Genomic DNA, 18,137 nt, shown 5'->3' with positions numbered 1-18,137 from the left:
AAGAGCAGCTTCTACCTCTTCTAAGTTAGGAGGTTGTGATGCTAGAAAAGCAGTCAGTCAGAGCATGTGTAACCATGAGGGTATTTCTTAACGCGCCCCTGCATTAATATTTCTTTATTGAAATCTGTCACAGGTAATGTCTGGGTACCTTCTTGGAGGGATCTCATTGAAACTTACCGACAAATGAAAGGCCAAGATAGAGTGAATGTGGAGAGGATGTTTCCACGGGTAAGAGAGTCTAAGACCGGTAGGGCACACTCAGTATAAAAGGACGTACCTTTACAATGGAGAGGAGGAGGAATTTATTTAGTCAGAGGGTGGTGAATCTGTGGAATTTATTGCCACAGGCAGTATTGGAGGCCAAGTCATTGAGTAATTAAAAATCGGAGATTGATATAGGTTTTTCATTTGTAAAGGTGTCAAGGGTTAAGGGGAGAAGGCAGGAGAATGGGGTTGAGAGGGAAAAATGGATTAGCCATGGTCGAATGGCAGAGCATACTAGATGGGCTGAATGGCCTTATTCTGCTCATATGCCTTATGATTTTATGATGTTATGATCCCTCAGGCACAGGAGATTGCCTGTGAAATTGGTCCAATTTCCCTCCCTTTTGAAGTCAAACAAGATACAAATTTTTGTTTTATTTACTTTACAAAACAGAAAGATTACTTCCTGTATGTGGGACAACTTTCACAAGCATCTTAACTAACTTTTTTACCTGAACATATTTACCAATATCCAAACCTCAGCAACTTTATATTCCCTCTGGCAAAAGACTGACCTCTCCATTACCAAACATGGTGCCCTGAGACGTCTGAAATGATGGCACAGCTGGAAGAAAAGACTCACGACATAAGTGAATTAAAAGGAAGATAATCTATCCAGCTGTTCTGGAAGAACAAATGCTCCACACATCCTGGTCCGCTCTAATGCTGCTTGGTGATGATAAGATTACGAAGCATGTCAAATGAGTTCCCGTCAGGTTGCACTGTAACAACATTATTATCACCTTCCTGAAGAACCTGAAGGAAGCCAGAATCATCCAGCCCAACAATCCGCGCTGCGGGACCGTCCTCCTTCCATAATCGCACCTGTGTGCCACTTTAAAAAAACAAGCAGCAATTAGTAAAGATTACTAACCTTTACTAGTAAAGATTACTAAGATTACTAGTAAAGATTAATAGTAACGATTACTACTAAGATTAAAACTACTACTAAGATTAATAGTAAAGATTACTAAGGCTTATTGAAAATGAAAGTATACCACATCTTCTGGTTCTACCTTATCTATTTTAGCAGTTATATCCTCAAGAACACATGATCTATCACACATTATTTCCCTTTCATAAATCCACGTCGATTCCATTGATATTTTCTTAGTATCCTGTTATCACATCATTTTAAATGAAATCTTGTGTTTTTCTCTACTATTGACTTTTGGCTAACTGACACATAGTTCCCTTTTCACATTCTCCCTTTATTTTTAATAACTACAAAACCTCAGCCTTCGGGGTAGCACCCGCTTTAGTGTTCTCTCGGACTTGGCTGCAAGGATGAATTTTGTGTAAGTAAGGAGTATTGCTATTTTATTGCTATTCCGCGTCACCACACCATCCATGCAAAATGCCAGCAACACCTCTGACCTGCCATGCTTTATCCAGCCCCCACCCCTGCAATCACTCCGAGGGAGCGTTCTGACTCAAAACGTCACCTATCCATGTTCTCCAGGGATGCTGCCTAATCTCCTGAGTTACCACACTTTGTGCCTTTCCTAATTATGGTCTGCGGTCTTGGTGTTCTGACCTTAAAATAGGCCTCCAAGGCTGAAATGCTTGGGCACTCCTGATCTATACCGACAGAGCCAAACCAGCTATTTGATTCCACAGGCTCCAAGTCATCTGCTTTGCAATGAGGAAGGGAATGAGTGAAAGCTATTTTATTGAACAAAATAAAAAAGGAAAATTTAGGAAGTGAAAATAAAAGATAAACTGGTTTCCAAACCAGCCCTGCATCATCTTCAGCCTAATTCACGCCAGCAGGTCAGTCTATTGTTGCTTCACATATACTAACTACAATTTCAATGACTGGATTAATTTGCTTTTAAAATAAGAAGGTTCAGAGTGCACAGCAAAGAAAAAAAGAATAAATCATTTGGTGCTTATAGGCTCATTTACTCAGGCAGCTCTGCTCTCAACTGGTCACAGGAATTAATTTGGATGCAAATTTGTCAGCTCGTCGGCTAACCCAGTATGCTGCTGTCTGCTGAATTCACACTCTGCCGTAGCAACTGCAAGTAAATGGAAATGTTCACATATCCTTCTATCATTTCTCAATCTTCACAAAAAGTCTAAACGTTGCAGTCACTAGGCATTCCATTCACAGAAGTCCCATTGTGTTTCCACAAAGTACGCTGAGGACAACATTGATTATTAAATTCTACAGCTGAAGAAAAGCCCAACCAGCAAACTGAGTTGCTTGGCAAGCAGATTTTCTGAGTAGATATTCAAGATTATAAAAGGATATTTAGCAGGTCTTTTGAGACAGTGAAAGCTTGTAAAAATCTTCCTAACGTATATGGATTATGATGTAAAAATCAGATGCCAAAGGAAAACAAAATGGAATAAAACTGCATGAATGTTTTTTAAAACAGTAAGACACATTGCCACCTCACAATTTCCTCTTGGCCTGCCTTTCCGCTGGATTGAAATTCAATACAAAACAAACTACGTTTTATTTTCAGTTCCAACATCAGAATCTTTCCCTATTAAATCAAGTGTTTACTTTCAACGTGAGTGCAGCCCAATGTTGTTTCTTCAGCACTCACTGTCCTTGGTCTCTAGTAAAATGCACTGCCAAATCATACTTTGTTCAGGCAGCTTTTCAATGTGGTCTTTGCAAACAGCTTACTCCAACATAGAACTGGTCGCCTTTTGTGGAGGACAGGAATTTCAAACAACACTGGAAGCATCTGTGTGCAAAGGCAGACCATGGACGTGCGCTGCTCGAAAGCCCTACTTTGTGCAATTCGTTCTTCAAATATTCTGCCCCGACCTCTGTTGCCAGTGTAAAGCTTCAATGAGGCAGAGAAATGAAGAGAGGTAGTAAGGCAGATGGAATGGGAGGGAGATTCTGAAGGGATCAACTGAGGAAGGCAATCATATTATTTCACAGTGGTTGGTTTGAGATGTAGAAAGTTGTATAGGAAAGAGATGAAAAAAAATCTGGAAAATGATCCTCGCCGTAAAGCTTGACTAGAAAGTAGTTTTCTCCAGCCCTAGTTTCTTCACTGTTAAAGTTTCAGAAACACACGTCAGGCCTGGATAGATTGAATGCGGAGAGAATTTTGCCAGAAGTGGGAGAGTCCAGAACCAGAGGCCTCAGAATAAAAGAACGTACCTTTAGAAATTAGATGAGAAGGAATTTCTTGAGTTGGAGGGTGGTGAATCTGTAGAATTCATTGCCACAGACCGCTGTGGGGGCCAAGTCAATGGATAGTTATAAGGAAGTAACTTACAGATTCTTTGCTCAGTCTGAAGAAGGGTCTTGACCCGAAACGTCACCCATTCCTTCTCTCCCGAGATGCTGCCTGACCTGCTGAGTTACTCCAGCATTTTGTGAATAAATACCTTGCTTAGTAAGGGTGTCAGGGGTTGTGGGGAGAAGGCAGGAGCATAGGGTTGACAGGGAAAGATAGAACAGCCATGATTGCATGGCAGAGTAGACTTGATGGGTGGAATGGCCAAATTCTGCTCTTAGAACCTATGAAACTGGGCTTAATTATCTGTTTTTAGGTGACAAATGAGCCCTGCATCCTAAAATGTCAACCATACTTTACATGTGTCTTGATGGAACAAATCATTCAATCAGAGCATGAAGATGTTACCATAAGTAACAATGATCTGAAGCCACCCCTGTTGCCACTTCACACAGCTGAACATGGGTTCGGAAACAGGGGAAGAACACATACCTGTGAGACGATGGTCATTCTCTACTTAAAGTTAAGTCACTAATTGCCTCTGCTTGTTGGTGCAATTCTACAAGTGTCTGGTGCTTTCTACAGATGTAAAGCTGGAAGCACCTGCATGGTATAGACTGGCAGGTGAAGAAGGACATTTCACTCCCTTTTTGGCTTTTGTGCAAACCAGTTGCTGCTAAACACAGGTTTAATAGCAGGCATTCCCCGAAGAACACGGCGTGACTGGAAAATGAGCAGAACAAGCTGTGGAAAGTGGAAGGAGGAGACAAGAACAAGGAGAGAGAGAAAGGGCCACATGAACTCACTGCACAGGAAGCAATTTCTGACCTTCAGCATGGTGCAGCAGTGGTGAATTTATGATTGTGCCGTGGAAGCATCCCCGCCCTCCATCATTATGCCGCAAAATTCTCAGCTAACGTTTAGACTGCGCCTATGTACAGTTAAACTTGGAATAAATTTCCAGCAGTAATTCCCTGCTTCCCTACAGATTGCCTCATCTCTGACATAACCTTCATAGGCAGCACAGTGGCGCAGCGGTAGAATTGCTGTCTTACAGCGCCAGAGACCCAGTTTTGATCCTGACTACGGGTGCTTTCAATACGGAATTTGTGCGTTCTCTCTGTGAACACATGGATTTTTCTCCAGGTGCTCCAGGTTTCCTCCCGCAGTCCAAAGACATAGAAGTTTGTAGGTTAATTGGCTTCTGTAAATTGCCCCTAGTGTGTAAGATGCGAAAGTGCGAAACATAGAACTAGATACAGGTGATCTTTGGTAGCGAGGGCTTGGTGGACTGAAGGGCCTGTTTCTGCAATGTATCTCTAAACTAAATCAATGATCAGACAAGTCAAGGAATTTTTATTAAATTATTGTCTGTAAAACACTGAAATTTATGCTTTATTGTACAAGGTGAACTTTTAATGGGATACTGAATTGTGCCAAGTAATTTCTCTTCTAATGGAAAACTAATTTTACATCTAGGAGTTATAATTCTCTCTGACATGTAATGTAATTTCAACATGTAATGCATATTAAAGTAATTATTTTTTATTAAAAAGTTCCTGATGTTTCAGCTTCAATCTTAATCTCTTGTTCAAATCTTTATTTTACATGCTAAGCTAAGCTAATATCTAAGCTATTAATTACAAATTATGATTTTTATGTTCAGGTTTGCAGTGTAAGAATTTGTCACAATGATTTACTGTACTGCCAATTACATCACAAAAGCTCTGCGCAGGATACTGGAGAATTTGATGGCTCTGGGCCTTTTCTCCCTGGAGTTTCGTAGGACGAGTGGATAATCTCATTTAAACCTTCCGAACAATGAATGACCTGGGTAGAGTGGACGTGAATAGGATGTTTCCAGTAATGGGAGAATCTAGAATTAGAGGGCATAGCCTCAGAATAAAAGGACGTACCTTTAGAATGGAGATAAGAAGGAATCTCTTCAGCTAGAGAGCGGTGAACCTGTGGAATTCATTGTCCTAGACGGTTGTGGCGACCAAGTCATTGGGTATTTTTAAAGTGGAGACTGATAGGTTCTTAATTGGTAAGGGCGTCAAAAGTGATTGCGAGAAGGCAAGAGAATGGGGTTGGCTGGGAAAAATAGATCGGCCATGATTGAATAGCAGAGTAGACTTGATGGGTCCAATGACCTAATTCTGCTCCAATGTCTTATGAGGTCTATTTATGTCTTACATGATGCCTCACTGTAAACCAATACTGCAACTGAGAGGGTCTACAGCACACAGCACATTTGTTTTCTATGAAATTAGCTGCAAGTGCTGCTATTTCTCAGCTGAATGCAATTTTCAAATGTGAAAGCAAAGCCCATGTATAAGAATTGTGCTGCAATAAGGATATCTTCATAAAAATCTGCCTTTTGCTGCAGCCATAACTGAGAGCTCAGAGCAGAAGCATTGCTCTGTCTCTCATGGTTAATGGATACACAGGGTGCTAGTAATCACTCAAGACACTGACAGTCCTCCGTGTCGGTAATAAGGAAGGAAGGTGTTAATCTAATGAAGGGTTTTGACTTGAAATATTCACCCTGTCTCTCTCACTGCGGTGTGAATCTACTGAGCATTTCCAGCACGTTGTTTTTATTTTACTTTCTCAGCAATTGCAGTTTTTCAATTCTCAGTGTCAGAAATTCTCAGTGTACTATGCTTGCAAAAGTGGTTGCAGACGTCAAGTCTATTTTGCAAGCGATTTTTTTAAACCGGCAAAAGGCAGGGAAAAAATCACTACCTGAAGGGAACTGAAAAAGAACATATGAACAGGAATGGTATAGAAACATTGCCGCCATTTCAGATTTACAATGAAACAGAAGTTTATGGTCAGGAGACTGACCAAAATGCACCAGAGTGAAGCAGTTCAAAAACCATTTCTGCAAGAAGAAATTACATTGATGAATTTCTGCCATGAAAGCAAAAAGGCAGATGCCACCAAATTCCAAAGATAGACACATAGTGCTGGAGTAACTCAGCGGGTCAGGCAGCATCTCTGGAGAAAAAGGACTGGTGACGTTTTGCGTGGGGATCCTTCTGTCTGAAGAAGGGTCCCAACCCAAAACGTCACCAGTCCTTTTTCTCCAGAGATGTTGCCTGAGCTGCTGAGTTACCCCAGCACTTTGTGCCTATCTCTGGTACAAACCAGCATCTGCATTTCTTTGTTTTGTACTACCAAATTCCATATTAATACCCATATTTCATCAAGTTACAATCCTGTTCTTAATGTTAATAGACTGCAGTAATTATTTATCCAGTAAATGGTACTTGCATCAGGATGGCAAGATGTATTTTCTTGACTTCATATAACTCAAGTCTACCAAAGGTTTTGGCACGAAACGTAGCAGCACTAAAACTGCAGTTCTGCGTGTGCTCTGGAAAAAACTACATTGAATCTCCAGGAGGATGAGATTAATCTGTGAAAATAGCTTTTGACTAATGGACTTCAAAGGCTAGGCAGCAGAGGGTTGCATGCGGGAATGATGTGAACCTGACGAGGGAATCACATTAAGAGCACAGGGTGAATCATTCAGGGAAGTGCTCAGGCAAAATTCCAGAGATGCAGATCAACTCAGCAAAGATTATTATGTTTCATGGCAGGCAAAGTTAATTTTCAATCTCATAACACTAAAAATTAACAACATCCATGGAATTTCTTGGCCAGTGTTTTGGAAATTGTCCTGATCTTGGGAATTCATCAGAAAGAGCTCATATGGGTTGGAACAAAAGCTTTTTGACAGACAAACAGACGTCTATAAAGAATAGCATAATGTAATAAAAAGGAAAGGCTACAGTATATTCAACAATCGAAATATCAGGGAACCTCCTTGCCCGAGGCCACCTGTTGCTGGCCTCAAGTTGTCATGATTCTTTTGCATTCTCCACTCTCCCGACTACGATCAGTCTGAAGAAGGGTCCCGACCCAAAGCGTTACCTATCCATTTTCTCAAGAGATGCTACCTAATCCGCTGAGCTACTCCAGCATTTTGTGCCTATCTTTATATTTCAAGAATAACTGCCCAATGTGCTTTTAAAAGCATAATCATCCTATTAATAACCACAATCTCACTTTGCACATCAAACCAGGACAGTGCCTAGAGGAGGCTCCAGAGATAGTGATCACCCGAATATTTTCAATTACATGTCTTATTTTGCAAGCAAGATACAATGTAATTGGATCCATTCTACAGAATGCATACATGCATTTTCAACAATTGGTTGATTTTACTAACCTGTGCACCCATCTCTTATAATAAAGTGGCAAAACTCCATTTGCCCCTTCGGTTTGGAAAGTGCTGATCAGATTTTCAAGGACTGTGACCGTTCTAGCCATCAGCTGGTCTGTTCGCAGCGGTTGCAAATGCGTTCCATGCACTTTGTTATGCTGTTGAATTATATCATTGATGCATATAGTTGGGTTACTGTTAGCCACGTTGAATCCACAGCCTTTTGAAGAAAAGTTTGCAAAGATCACAATTTGTTTCAGAATATGAAGTGGCAATCATGCTTAGGCAGATAAATATTATTTAGCAGTAATAATACTGGTTGTTACTGTTTCAGTAACTATTAGCTTACTGTAACACATAAATCAATTTTGATAAATGCATAACATCATTTAAGATTAAAATTGATAATTTATCTTTAATATTAATCTCAAACTAGGCAATTTCAGCTCTGATATGCCAATAAAAATAGAGATCAAAACAAATTTACATTAAAAATACTCATTTTACTTAAGTTAATGGTTTTCTTTTATCTGTCAAGAAAAAATATCCTTTTACATATCAACATATCGCTGACAGATTGTGAAAGTCAAATTTGTATTTGTTAATGTTGTGGCCTTTTATGTTTATTCGTAAAAATGCCATTCCACAGCAAAATGGTTAATTATTACTGTTAATCATGTTCAGTAATGAATTATACACAGAAAATGGTTGAGTCCTGGGGATTTTGTGGATTATGAGAATAATATAGGTGTTCGGTTTCCTGAAAGTGATGAGTCCCGTAAAGAAGACGTTTAGCTCATTTGACTTCATTGGGAAGAGCATTGAGTAAATAAAAATTGAGAGATCATGATGCAACTGTATGTCTGTCGGTGAGACTATGCTTGGAGGACTGTGTGCAGCTCTGGTCACCCAGCTATAGGAAGGACATTGTTAAGTTGGGAAAGGTGCAGAAGAGATTCACCAGGAAGCTGTATGCTTTTATGACAAAACTGTGTTCTTTATTTTTTTTTACACACAGCCAGATTTGTTTTCCCTCTGTGGTAAAGTCTGAAGGCTAACTATTAACGTTCTTTTATGACTACCAAGTAGTAACATGTTTAGAAAAAGAACATTATGGCTTAAAGAAAGCTTGTCACCCCTTCAGTAAGCTACCACTGGTGCGAGTATTATCCTTTCAACCCCACCCCTGCCTCAGAGATAGATGATAAAAAAAACATATGCAGAAGTCTCCAAATTTCAAGGAGAATGGACCATTCTCTGTTGTGTTACATAAACATTAAAGTAGGACCACAATTACAACTTGCTTCCCACACCTCCTATTTCAATTAATTTACTGAAGTATATAGAAATTTGTGTGTGTGAGAGTAATTGAGAATGAGCATAAGTTTGTGTGTGTGCGCGTGTGTGTTTTTTGTGGAATGGAGGTAGTGTGGACACATTTATGCAACTATGCCACTAAGCTAAGAAACAGCTGAGTCATTCATTAAAAATAACAGGCTTCCCGTTTAAGACAGAGATAAGGTGCAATTCAGCTTCTCACAGCGAGTCACGAGTCGATGAAATGCTCTTTGTCAGGGAAACTAAGTTTTTGAGTATTTTTTCATGTAGATGCATATAGATTCTTGATAAGAAAGGTGAAAGTTTACCTCGGGTAGATGAAATAGTTTAGAAGGATGAGAGATCTTATCGAAACGTATAAGATTATTAAGGGGTTGGACACGCTAGAGGCAGGTAACATGTTCCCAATGTTGGGGGAGTCCAGAACAAGGGGCCACAGTTTAAGAATAAGGGGTAGGCCATTTAGAACTGAGGTGAGGAAAAGCTTTTTCAGTCAGAGAGTTGTAAATCTGTGGAATTCTCTGCATCAGAAGGCAGTGGAGGCCAATTCTCTGAATGCATTCAAGAGAGAGCTAGATAGAGCTCTTAAGGATAGCGGAGTCAGGGGGTATGGGGAGAAGGCAGGAACGGGGTACTGATTGAGAATGATCAACCATGATCACATTGAATGGCGGTGCTGGCTCGAAGGGCCGAATGGCCCCCTCCTGCACCTATTGTCTAATAGTGTTGAGATTAAAGATCAGCTGAAATGTTATTAAATGACAGAGCAGCCTTAAGGGGATCCTCCTCCTAGCTCATATGTTTGTATTACTGTATTTAATGATGGATGGAACTTTCTGAAATCATTGGGCTCAAAACACATGACATCTGCTATTGTAATCCTTAAGTATGAACTCAAACTATTTTTGCTATCAGTAAAGTGCAAGAAATATAAGAGATTATGGTACCTCAATTAAACTGAGAAAAAGAAAATACACTTTTAACTCTAATAGGTAAACATAGAAAAATAGGTGCAGGAGTAGGCCTGCTTTTTCCCCAATGTCCCTTGATTCCTTTAGCCTTAAGAGCTAAATCTAACTTCCTCTTGAAAACATCCAGTTAATTGGCCTCCACTGCCTTCTGTGGCAGAGAATTCCACAGATTCACAACTCTCTGGGTGAAAAATTTCTTCCTCATCTGATTCATTAATGGCCTTTCCCTTATTCTTAAACTGCGACCCCTGGTTCTGGACTCCCCCAACATCGGGAACATTTTTCCAGCATATAGCCTGTCCAATCCTTTAAGAATCTTATATGTTTCTATAAGATCTCCTCTCATCCTTCTAAATTCCAGTGAATACAAACCCAGTCAACCCATTCTTTCATCATATGTCAGTCCTGCCATCCTGGGAATTAACCTGCTGCACTCCCTCAATAGCAATAATGTCGGTCCTCAAATTAGGAGACCAAAATTGCACACAATACTCCAGGTGCGGTCTCACCAGCAACTGCAGTAGGACCTCCTTGCTCCCAAACTCAAATCCTCTCGCAATGAAGGCCAACATGCCATTAGCTTTCTTCACTGCCTGCTGTACCTGCATTTGTACTTTTAGTGACTGATGTACAAGCACACCCAGGTCTGGTTGCACCTCCCCTTTTCCTAATCTGACACCATTCAGATAATAATCTGCCTTCCTGTTCTTGCCACCAAAGTGGATAACCTCACATTCATCCACATTATACTGCATCTGCCATGCATCTGCCCATTCACCCCAACCTGTCCAAGTCACCCTGCAGCCTCATAGCATCCTCCTCACAGCTCACACTGCCACCCAGCTTTGAGTCATTTGCAAACTTGGAGATGTCACATTTAATTCCCTTGTCTAAATCGTTAATATATTTTGTAAATAACTGGGATCCCAGCACCGAGCCTTGCAGCACCTCACTACTCACTGCCTGCCATTCTGAAAAGGACCCGTTAATTCCTACTCTTTGCTTCCATCTGCCAACCAGTTCTCTATCCATGTCAATACCCTACCCCCAATACCATGTGCTCCAATTTTGCACACTAATCTCTTGTGTGGGACCTTGTCAAAGGCTTTTTGAAAGTCCAGATACACCACATCCACTGGCTCTCCCTTATCCATTCTACTTGTTATATCCTCAAAAAATTCCAGAAGATTAGTCAAGCATGATTTCTCCTTCAGAAATCCATGCTGACTTTGACCGATCCTGTCACTGCTTTCCAAATGCGCTGCTATAACATTTTTAATAATTGACTCAAGCATCTCCCCCAACTACCGATGGAAGGCTAACTGGTCTATAATTCCCCATTTTCTCTCTCCCTCCTTTCTTGAAAAGTGGGGTTATATTGGCTACCCTCCAGTCTACAGGAACTGATCCAGAGTCGAGAGAACATTGGACAATGATCACCAATGCATCCACATTTTCCAGGGCCACCTCCTTGAGTACTCTGGGATGCAGACCATCAGGCCCTGGGGATTTATCTGCTTTCAGTCCCAACAGTTTACCTAACACCATTTCCTGACTAATGTGGATTCCCTTCAGTTCCTCCCTTCCACTAGATACTCGGTTTCCTAGTATTTCTGGGCGATTGTTTGTGTCTTCCTTAGTGAAGACAGAACCAAAGTACTCGTTTAACTGTTCTGCCATTTCCTTGTTGCCCATTATAAATTCACCTGTCTCTGACTGTAAGGGACCTACGTTTGTCTTCAATTTGAGATTTGCACTAAGGTTTTATGAATGGTCTGTTGTTATATTTCTTTTCAATTTCCAAAACACATTCCCTCGTGTGTTTTTCTATAAATGAACATATTATCAATGAAAGAGAAGGAAGAACATTTGCTACTGTGTTATTTGTTCAATTTATAGCATGTCCTTTGTAGATTTATCTGAATCACAAAATATATCGAAAGCACAAATTTATTCTCTAGAAACATACCACTTCTGAAATAGTCAACTGATTGATATTCATTAAGAATTAAAAACATTTAAAACATCACCAACATACAGTATGCATGGCAAACAAATGCAAGTATAGTGAAACTACTTGCTTTTTAAAGCATATAGTCTTCTCTCTTCATATTTCGATCTTGTACATACCAATAAGCATGTGAAAAGTTGTTCCCATCAAAGTAGAATTGACCAGGACACCACCTAGCTTCATGAGATTACTGAAGTAAATGTCATTTGGCCATTTAACCTTCAAGTCAATGTCCTAAACAAATGTGCATTACACAATATGTTAGTTTTTCATTAACAGAATACAATGCCGAAATAACAAACCAAGAAATAAAACTTTAATTTTAGAAACGTGTAATTAAATATTCTTGCAGAAGCTCATGGCAATAATTGAACTCAGGATGAAACCATCTACTGCGACTATAATTGTTAACTCTTCCAATTATTGATAAAACTTTCCTTCCTTTCCGATCTTGCTTGATGTTGGCAATCATAAGAGATAGGAATAGAATTAGACTATTCGGCCCATCAAGTCTACCCCGCAATTCAATCATGGCTGATCTATCTCTCCCTCCTATCCCCATTTTCCTGCCTTCTTCCCATAACCTGTACTAATCAAGAATCGATCTTTGCCTTAAATATATCCGCTGACTTTGCCTCCACAGTCTTCTGTGGCAAAGAATTTCACAGATTCTCCACCCGCTGACTAAAGAAATTCCTCCTCATCTCTCCTAAAAGAATGTCCTTTAATTCTGAGGCTATGACCTCTCGTCCTAGACTCTCCCACTAGTGGAAACATCCTCTCCACATCCACTCTCTCCAAGCCTTTCACTATTCTGTATGTTTCAATGAGGTCCCTCTCATTCTTCTAAACTCCAGCAAGTACAGACCCAGTGCCGTCAAACACTCATCATATGTTAACCTGCTCATTCCTGGGATCATTCTTGTAAACTTCCTCTGGACCCTCTCCAGAGCCAGCACATCCTTCCTCAGATATGGTGCCCAAAAATGCTCACAATTCAATATTATATTGAAAAATAATGGGTGAGTTCAGCATGCTGGGTCATTCTGACATAAATACATTTCTCAATTATTTTGTTACATCAGCCTGGATCTTATTAAATAGAGGTTCAGTCTCAAAATGCCATATAAATTTCCCCAATTTTTCGTATTATGTTCATATAGTACTCTTCCACTGTTCTCCATTTTATACTGTTCATCTTCACACCCTTTTTCTCATCTATCTCTAATTCCATTTTCTTTTCAGCTCTCACATCTCATCGTGACCGATGTATCCAACACTTCCCCCTGCATTGTCCACACCTACCTCATCTCTTCTATCTCTTCCCCCTTCCATTTAACCTTCCCTCCAATTCCTTACCAAGCTCCTAGCCTCCTCCTCCTATCTACCTTTCCTCAGTTCCCTTCCTCTACTCCCTTCAATTTCCCTACTTTGCCATCTCCCTCCTCCTCCTCCCTACACCTTCTTACTTTCTCCATTCACCGTCCACAATACATCAGCCTTCCTACCTCTCCCCCTTGTGAATATAATTATTCCCCTCTCTTTATCTCTACTTGATTTGAATGCTCCATTGAACTGTAAGGGATATTTCTGCAAATAACTAAACATGGAATTTTATACATTGTGAAATAGCCGTAGGTTTCACAAACCTCATAACCTGGAATGGATAAGACAGACTCCACAGCAGCCAGTGCAACTAAATGCTGTAGGAATGAAATGTTATGTCCAAGCTGAGAGTTCAATTGGATCCGAACTTGGATTGTGAACATGGCGCTGCCGATGGGACTAATCCATATATTTTGTCCACGACCTGAAAGATAAACCCGAATCACTATTAAAATAGATGCATCTAAAACATTTTGAGAGACAGGCAGGCTATATAAATATTCTGCATCCTTTCATCACTTTGACCCAAATCTGAATTCATTCCAAGATAATGGAATGGAATTTTCCCTTTCTTTCAACATAAACATCCTTCATGTTAACCCTTTCACTTGCACTCTTTCCTGAGCAAGATAACTGTACATTAAAGCCAATCTAAAATCGTTAGTGCATTTTTAATGTGGTGCTTCAAAAGCAGAGGACCAGTCTTTCCAAATTGATGTTTCTTGACACAGAGAATGATAGGTGTCTGGAACACGCTGCCAGGGAGTTGGTGGAAGTAGATCCAATAATAATGTTTAAGAGGCATTTAGCCAAACACTTGAACATGCAGGAAATGGAGGGATAAAGATCATGTGCAGGCAGATAGGGTACAGATATCATAGGCCAAACAACCTGTTCTTGTGTTGCTCCAGTGTCATAGTGAGGCCCACCGCATTGGAGGAACAGCACCTCATATTTCGCTTGGGCAACTTACAGCCCAGTGGTATGAACATTGACCTCTCTAACTTTAGATAGCTCTTCTGTCTCTCTCTTCCCCTTCCCAGTTCTCCCACTGTCTTCCTGTCTCCAACTATATCCTTTCTTTGTCCTGCCCCCGACATCAGTTCCTTCTCTCCTGAAATGCTGCCTGACCCGCTGAGTTACTACAGCATTTTGTGATACCTGTTCTTGTGTTGCGCTGATTTACATTCTAATATCACAATCACACAGCAACGAAACATATCTTTCAGTCCATTGTACCAGCATTAACACTTCTAGTTAAGTCAACAGTGCTATTTTTGTTTTGAATTTAAAATATTCTATTTATATGTAAACTCCACCTCTCTTGAAAATTACTATTGAATTTGATTTGCATTCCAAATTGTAATAACTGACTGGGCTAATAAGATTTCAACACCCAAATGGTTTTACAATGCCGTTAAATCTTGTGTCCGTTGAATTCCCAACTTTTTGGGGAAAAAAATCAATTTTTTTGCCACTGGTAACACTTTCTCTTTAGCTCATCTATCAAATCCATACAATATTCCAAACGATTTATTGAATCTTCTCTCGACCTTCTCTGCATTAAGATGAATAATCATGGTTAACCTCAAAAGGCTTCAATTGTACTGTATTTTGCTTAAAAAAAGTTATTTCTGAAGGTTGAAAGGAAAAAAGGAATGAAAAACAACTGACCTTTGCCTTGTGTTTGTCGAACTGCAATGGCAATTAACCCTACTTCCTCTGGCAACTGAAGCATCAAGCTGTGAATTAAGAGGAAAAAGTGGTCAGCTGAAACAGGGAATGGATAATTGGAAACTTATTGTAACTGTTAAAGTATCTAGCAATTTAAACCTGAAGTGAAAATCTATTGGGATTACGGCAAAGTCAACAATTAACAAGATCACAATTACTTCTTCCTGACATTTAATAGGACCCTTGGAACACATATTAGTTCAATTTCAAAACACTTACTAAGTCAATTCTGGCCAAAAACATCTCTTCTTGCTTAATGACACATTACAGCCTAATAAATTTCAAATGTAATATTGTTACCAGCCTTCCCAAATCAAAGCTCAACACTCATTATCAGGCACTGTAGCTCTCAAAGCAGGTTTGATACCTTTGCTGAAAAAAAGCTGGCATATTACCTGAACATTATACCCCAATATAACTACTGGAAAATATTAAACAATTTCATGTCTAAAATTACTTTCAGTTAGAGACAGAGACACCATCAGACTTAAATCCCAGAACGGTGACGAAATGGGGTGATGTCCAAGATTCCATTTACTCGATGTAATATTAGATTGAGAAAAATTACTTCAACACATTTCAGGATGCAAAAGAGATTCACACAATAAATTTGTTGAAGTACTGCGACATTATTCTGGCAAATGTGGAACTGCACTATCCAAATATCAGAGAAAAGAACGGCTAATTAAAATATTTTTGTTTTTTACACTAATGGGTATGTTGACGAGAAATATTTCATAGGGCACAAATATACTGGTCCTCCTTTCCTGAGGTCAGGCACTTGAGCTCGTCATTCATACCCTCATACTTTGTTGTTTTATTGCTGTTTTGTTGCTAGAGAATTAGAGCCCATCAGCCCGAAGAAGGGTTTGACCAGAAACGTTGTCAGTCCATTCCCTCCACAAATACTGCCTGACCTGCTAAGTTTCTCCATCACTTTGTGTTTTGCATTATGGGGTAAGGGTTTAGGATTGAGTGGGGGTGGAGGGGCGGTGGTGGTTGGTTAAAAAAAAAGGTGGTTGTGTTTGTAGAAACGGATAGGAAGAGTGGGGAAAGGATTGGCATTTAGTATTTAGGGACGAAGGAGAGAAGGATAAGTAGTCGTGTTTGAGGATTGTTAAGAGTGAGAATCAGCGTTTGGTGCTTGGGTATCAATCAAAACGCCCTTCGGACTCAACCTCTCACTGCAGAGAACAACATCTATATCCCGAACTATATTGTCCCGTACCAAGTCCTGTTTATTCCCCAACTTGAACAGGTCTTCATCTTATCCATATTGGACATGTGTTCCTCTAATGCTATCTTCTGGATCCCCATACCCGTCTCACTCAAAGTAATTCCCTAACCTACATGTACAATACCTAACCCAACCAGTGTTGCAATGCTAATTTTTTAGATGCCGGAGCTTTCACTGGTTCCGGAGCGGCCGCTGTTAATTTCCCCGCTTGTTAAAATTCCCCGCTGTTTATTTTGGCTTTTGTTTTCACAGAGATGCCGGAGTGGCGCTCCGGTGAACTCCGGCAGCACTGCACCCCTGAACCCAACATGTGTAAACTCCCCACTCGAACAAAATGTCCTAGAGGCGAGAAAAGGGCGGAACAAATCAGGACTGCAACAAATGTCCTCAGGAAGAGTGGAATCCATAATAGCCCATTGTTGGATGGGGAAGGTTATGATAACAACAGGGATGCAAGAATGAGAACAGTAGAACTGGTTCGACGACTAGGTGGGGGAGGGAGGGAGAGAGGAGGGAAAGCAGGTGTAACTTAAAATTAGAGAAATCAATATTCATACTGCTGGGTTGTAAATTGCACAAGTGAAATAAGAGGTGCTGTTCCTCCAATTTGTTTGTGGCCTCACTGAGATGTTGAGGCAGGGCAAAGCACAAACATTGGCTGTTACAAAGAGGACGTGAGCCTTGGGATTGTTAAGGAATTGTACATTTGGTCAAAGATTTGGAGGTCATGAGTTCTTCACCAATTAAAATTATGGATGATTTACATTTTGGAGGGTCAAGCAAAAACAAGGAAGAAATTGGAAATGGTGTTACATTTTATTTTCTGGAATGAAGCTACACGTGGCATCATCTTGGCCGCTGGTCAAATTCCAGGCAATTTTAGGATTTTCAGTGATGTGGATTAGCTCCAACACTTAATATAAATCCTCATGGTTGACAAGAGGTTGTAATTTGAACTTCCTGCTCCGAGAAATGATGCAGAGCGAGTTACATTTGAGTAACTTAACCCTGACCACTTTATTTCCAATGGGAAATTGACAGCGTTCAACACCTACTCTTCGTCAGGAGCCAGCACCTTCCCTTTCAGCCTAATGAATTTTCATTAGGCTAATAGTGGCTTTTTCATCTGAAGAGCAAACAAATGTGGGGTTATGGTGCGAATACAAAATCAGGCTTGCATCATTCCGCGGCATGAAATATCAATATTCTCATAGAGCATAAAATACAGTATATTGCACTGTAGCTCATTTGTAACCTGCCTTTACTTGGTAATTTGATAATCATTGATATTCTTTTATTTAAGTTGATGCAAATCCTTTTGATAGCCTACTTCCTAAATCAGGCATGGATGATTCAGGAAAAGGCTGTCACTGATATTCTCCAATGATGTCAGTGAGCATGGGTTTGCAACTGAGAATTTACATGACTGGCGAGTCAAATATCACTTCCATTTTCACATTAGTTGTTCATTATACCTCGTTTCAATTTCCTTTCTCTACCCTTGTGCACAATAGAAATTCATATTTTGTGAAATACGTATTTATTTTCCACTGTGTCATTAAATGTGAAGCGGTCCCTCAACAAAACTTCAGAATTGTTCAGAGCCTTCCACCTGTGTGGTGAAAATCTAAAGAAATAATGCTAACCTATATTGTACCTAATGAAGAATTCTCAATCATTAAATATTTTAATGCAATGGGTAATATTGGGTCAAACATTGAAAATTGACTATCTTAATAAAACTTGCTCATCA

The 18,137-nt window shown here is 40.0% G+C and overlaps 1 protein-coding gene across 3 annotated transcripts in view; it reads right to left on the bottom strand.

Moving 5' to 3' along the window:
• The window catches only part of hlcs (holocarboxylase synthetase (biotin-(proprionyl-CoA-carboxylase (ATP-hydrolysing)) ligase)), a 197,445-nt gene that overhangs the window by 105,683 nt on the left and 73,625 nt on the right, over nt 1–18,137 (bottom strand). For 2 of the 3 annotated variants that reach the window (XM_078409679.1, XM_078409681.1), the window contains 5 exons: nt 15,088–15,155; nt 13,677–13,837; nt 12,147–12,261; nt 7,714–7,927; nt 527–1,099 (listed from right to left, as the gene is read on the bottom strand). In XM_078409679.1, the coding sequence (XP_078265805.1) occupies nt 925–1,099; nt 7,714–7,927; nt 12,147–12,261; nt 13,677–13,837; nt 15,088–15,155 (733 nt within the window). In that variant the 3' untranslated portion in view covers nt 527–924. Of the gene's footprint in view, nt 1–526; nt 1,100–7,713; nt 7,928–12,146; nt 12,262–13,676; nt 13,838–15,087; nt 15,156–18,137 lie in introns of those variants that run through there. The other variant, XM_078409680.1, reaches the window with a different exon arrangement.

The sequence above is a fragment of the Rhinoraja longicauda genome, chromosome 12, assembly GCF_053455715.1.
Source record: "Rhinoraja longicauda isolate Sanriku21f chromosome 12, sRhiLon1.1, whole genome shotgun sequence".
Classification (NCBI taxonomy): domain Eukaryota; kingdom Metazoa; phylum Chordata; class Chondrichthyes; order Rajiformes; family Arhynchobatidae; genus Rhinoraja; species Rhinoraja longicauda.
The sequence above is the reverse complement of the archived record's forward strand: the minus strand, read 5'-3'. Positions and strand labels throughout refer to the sequence as shown.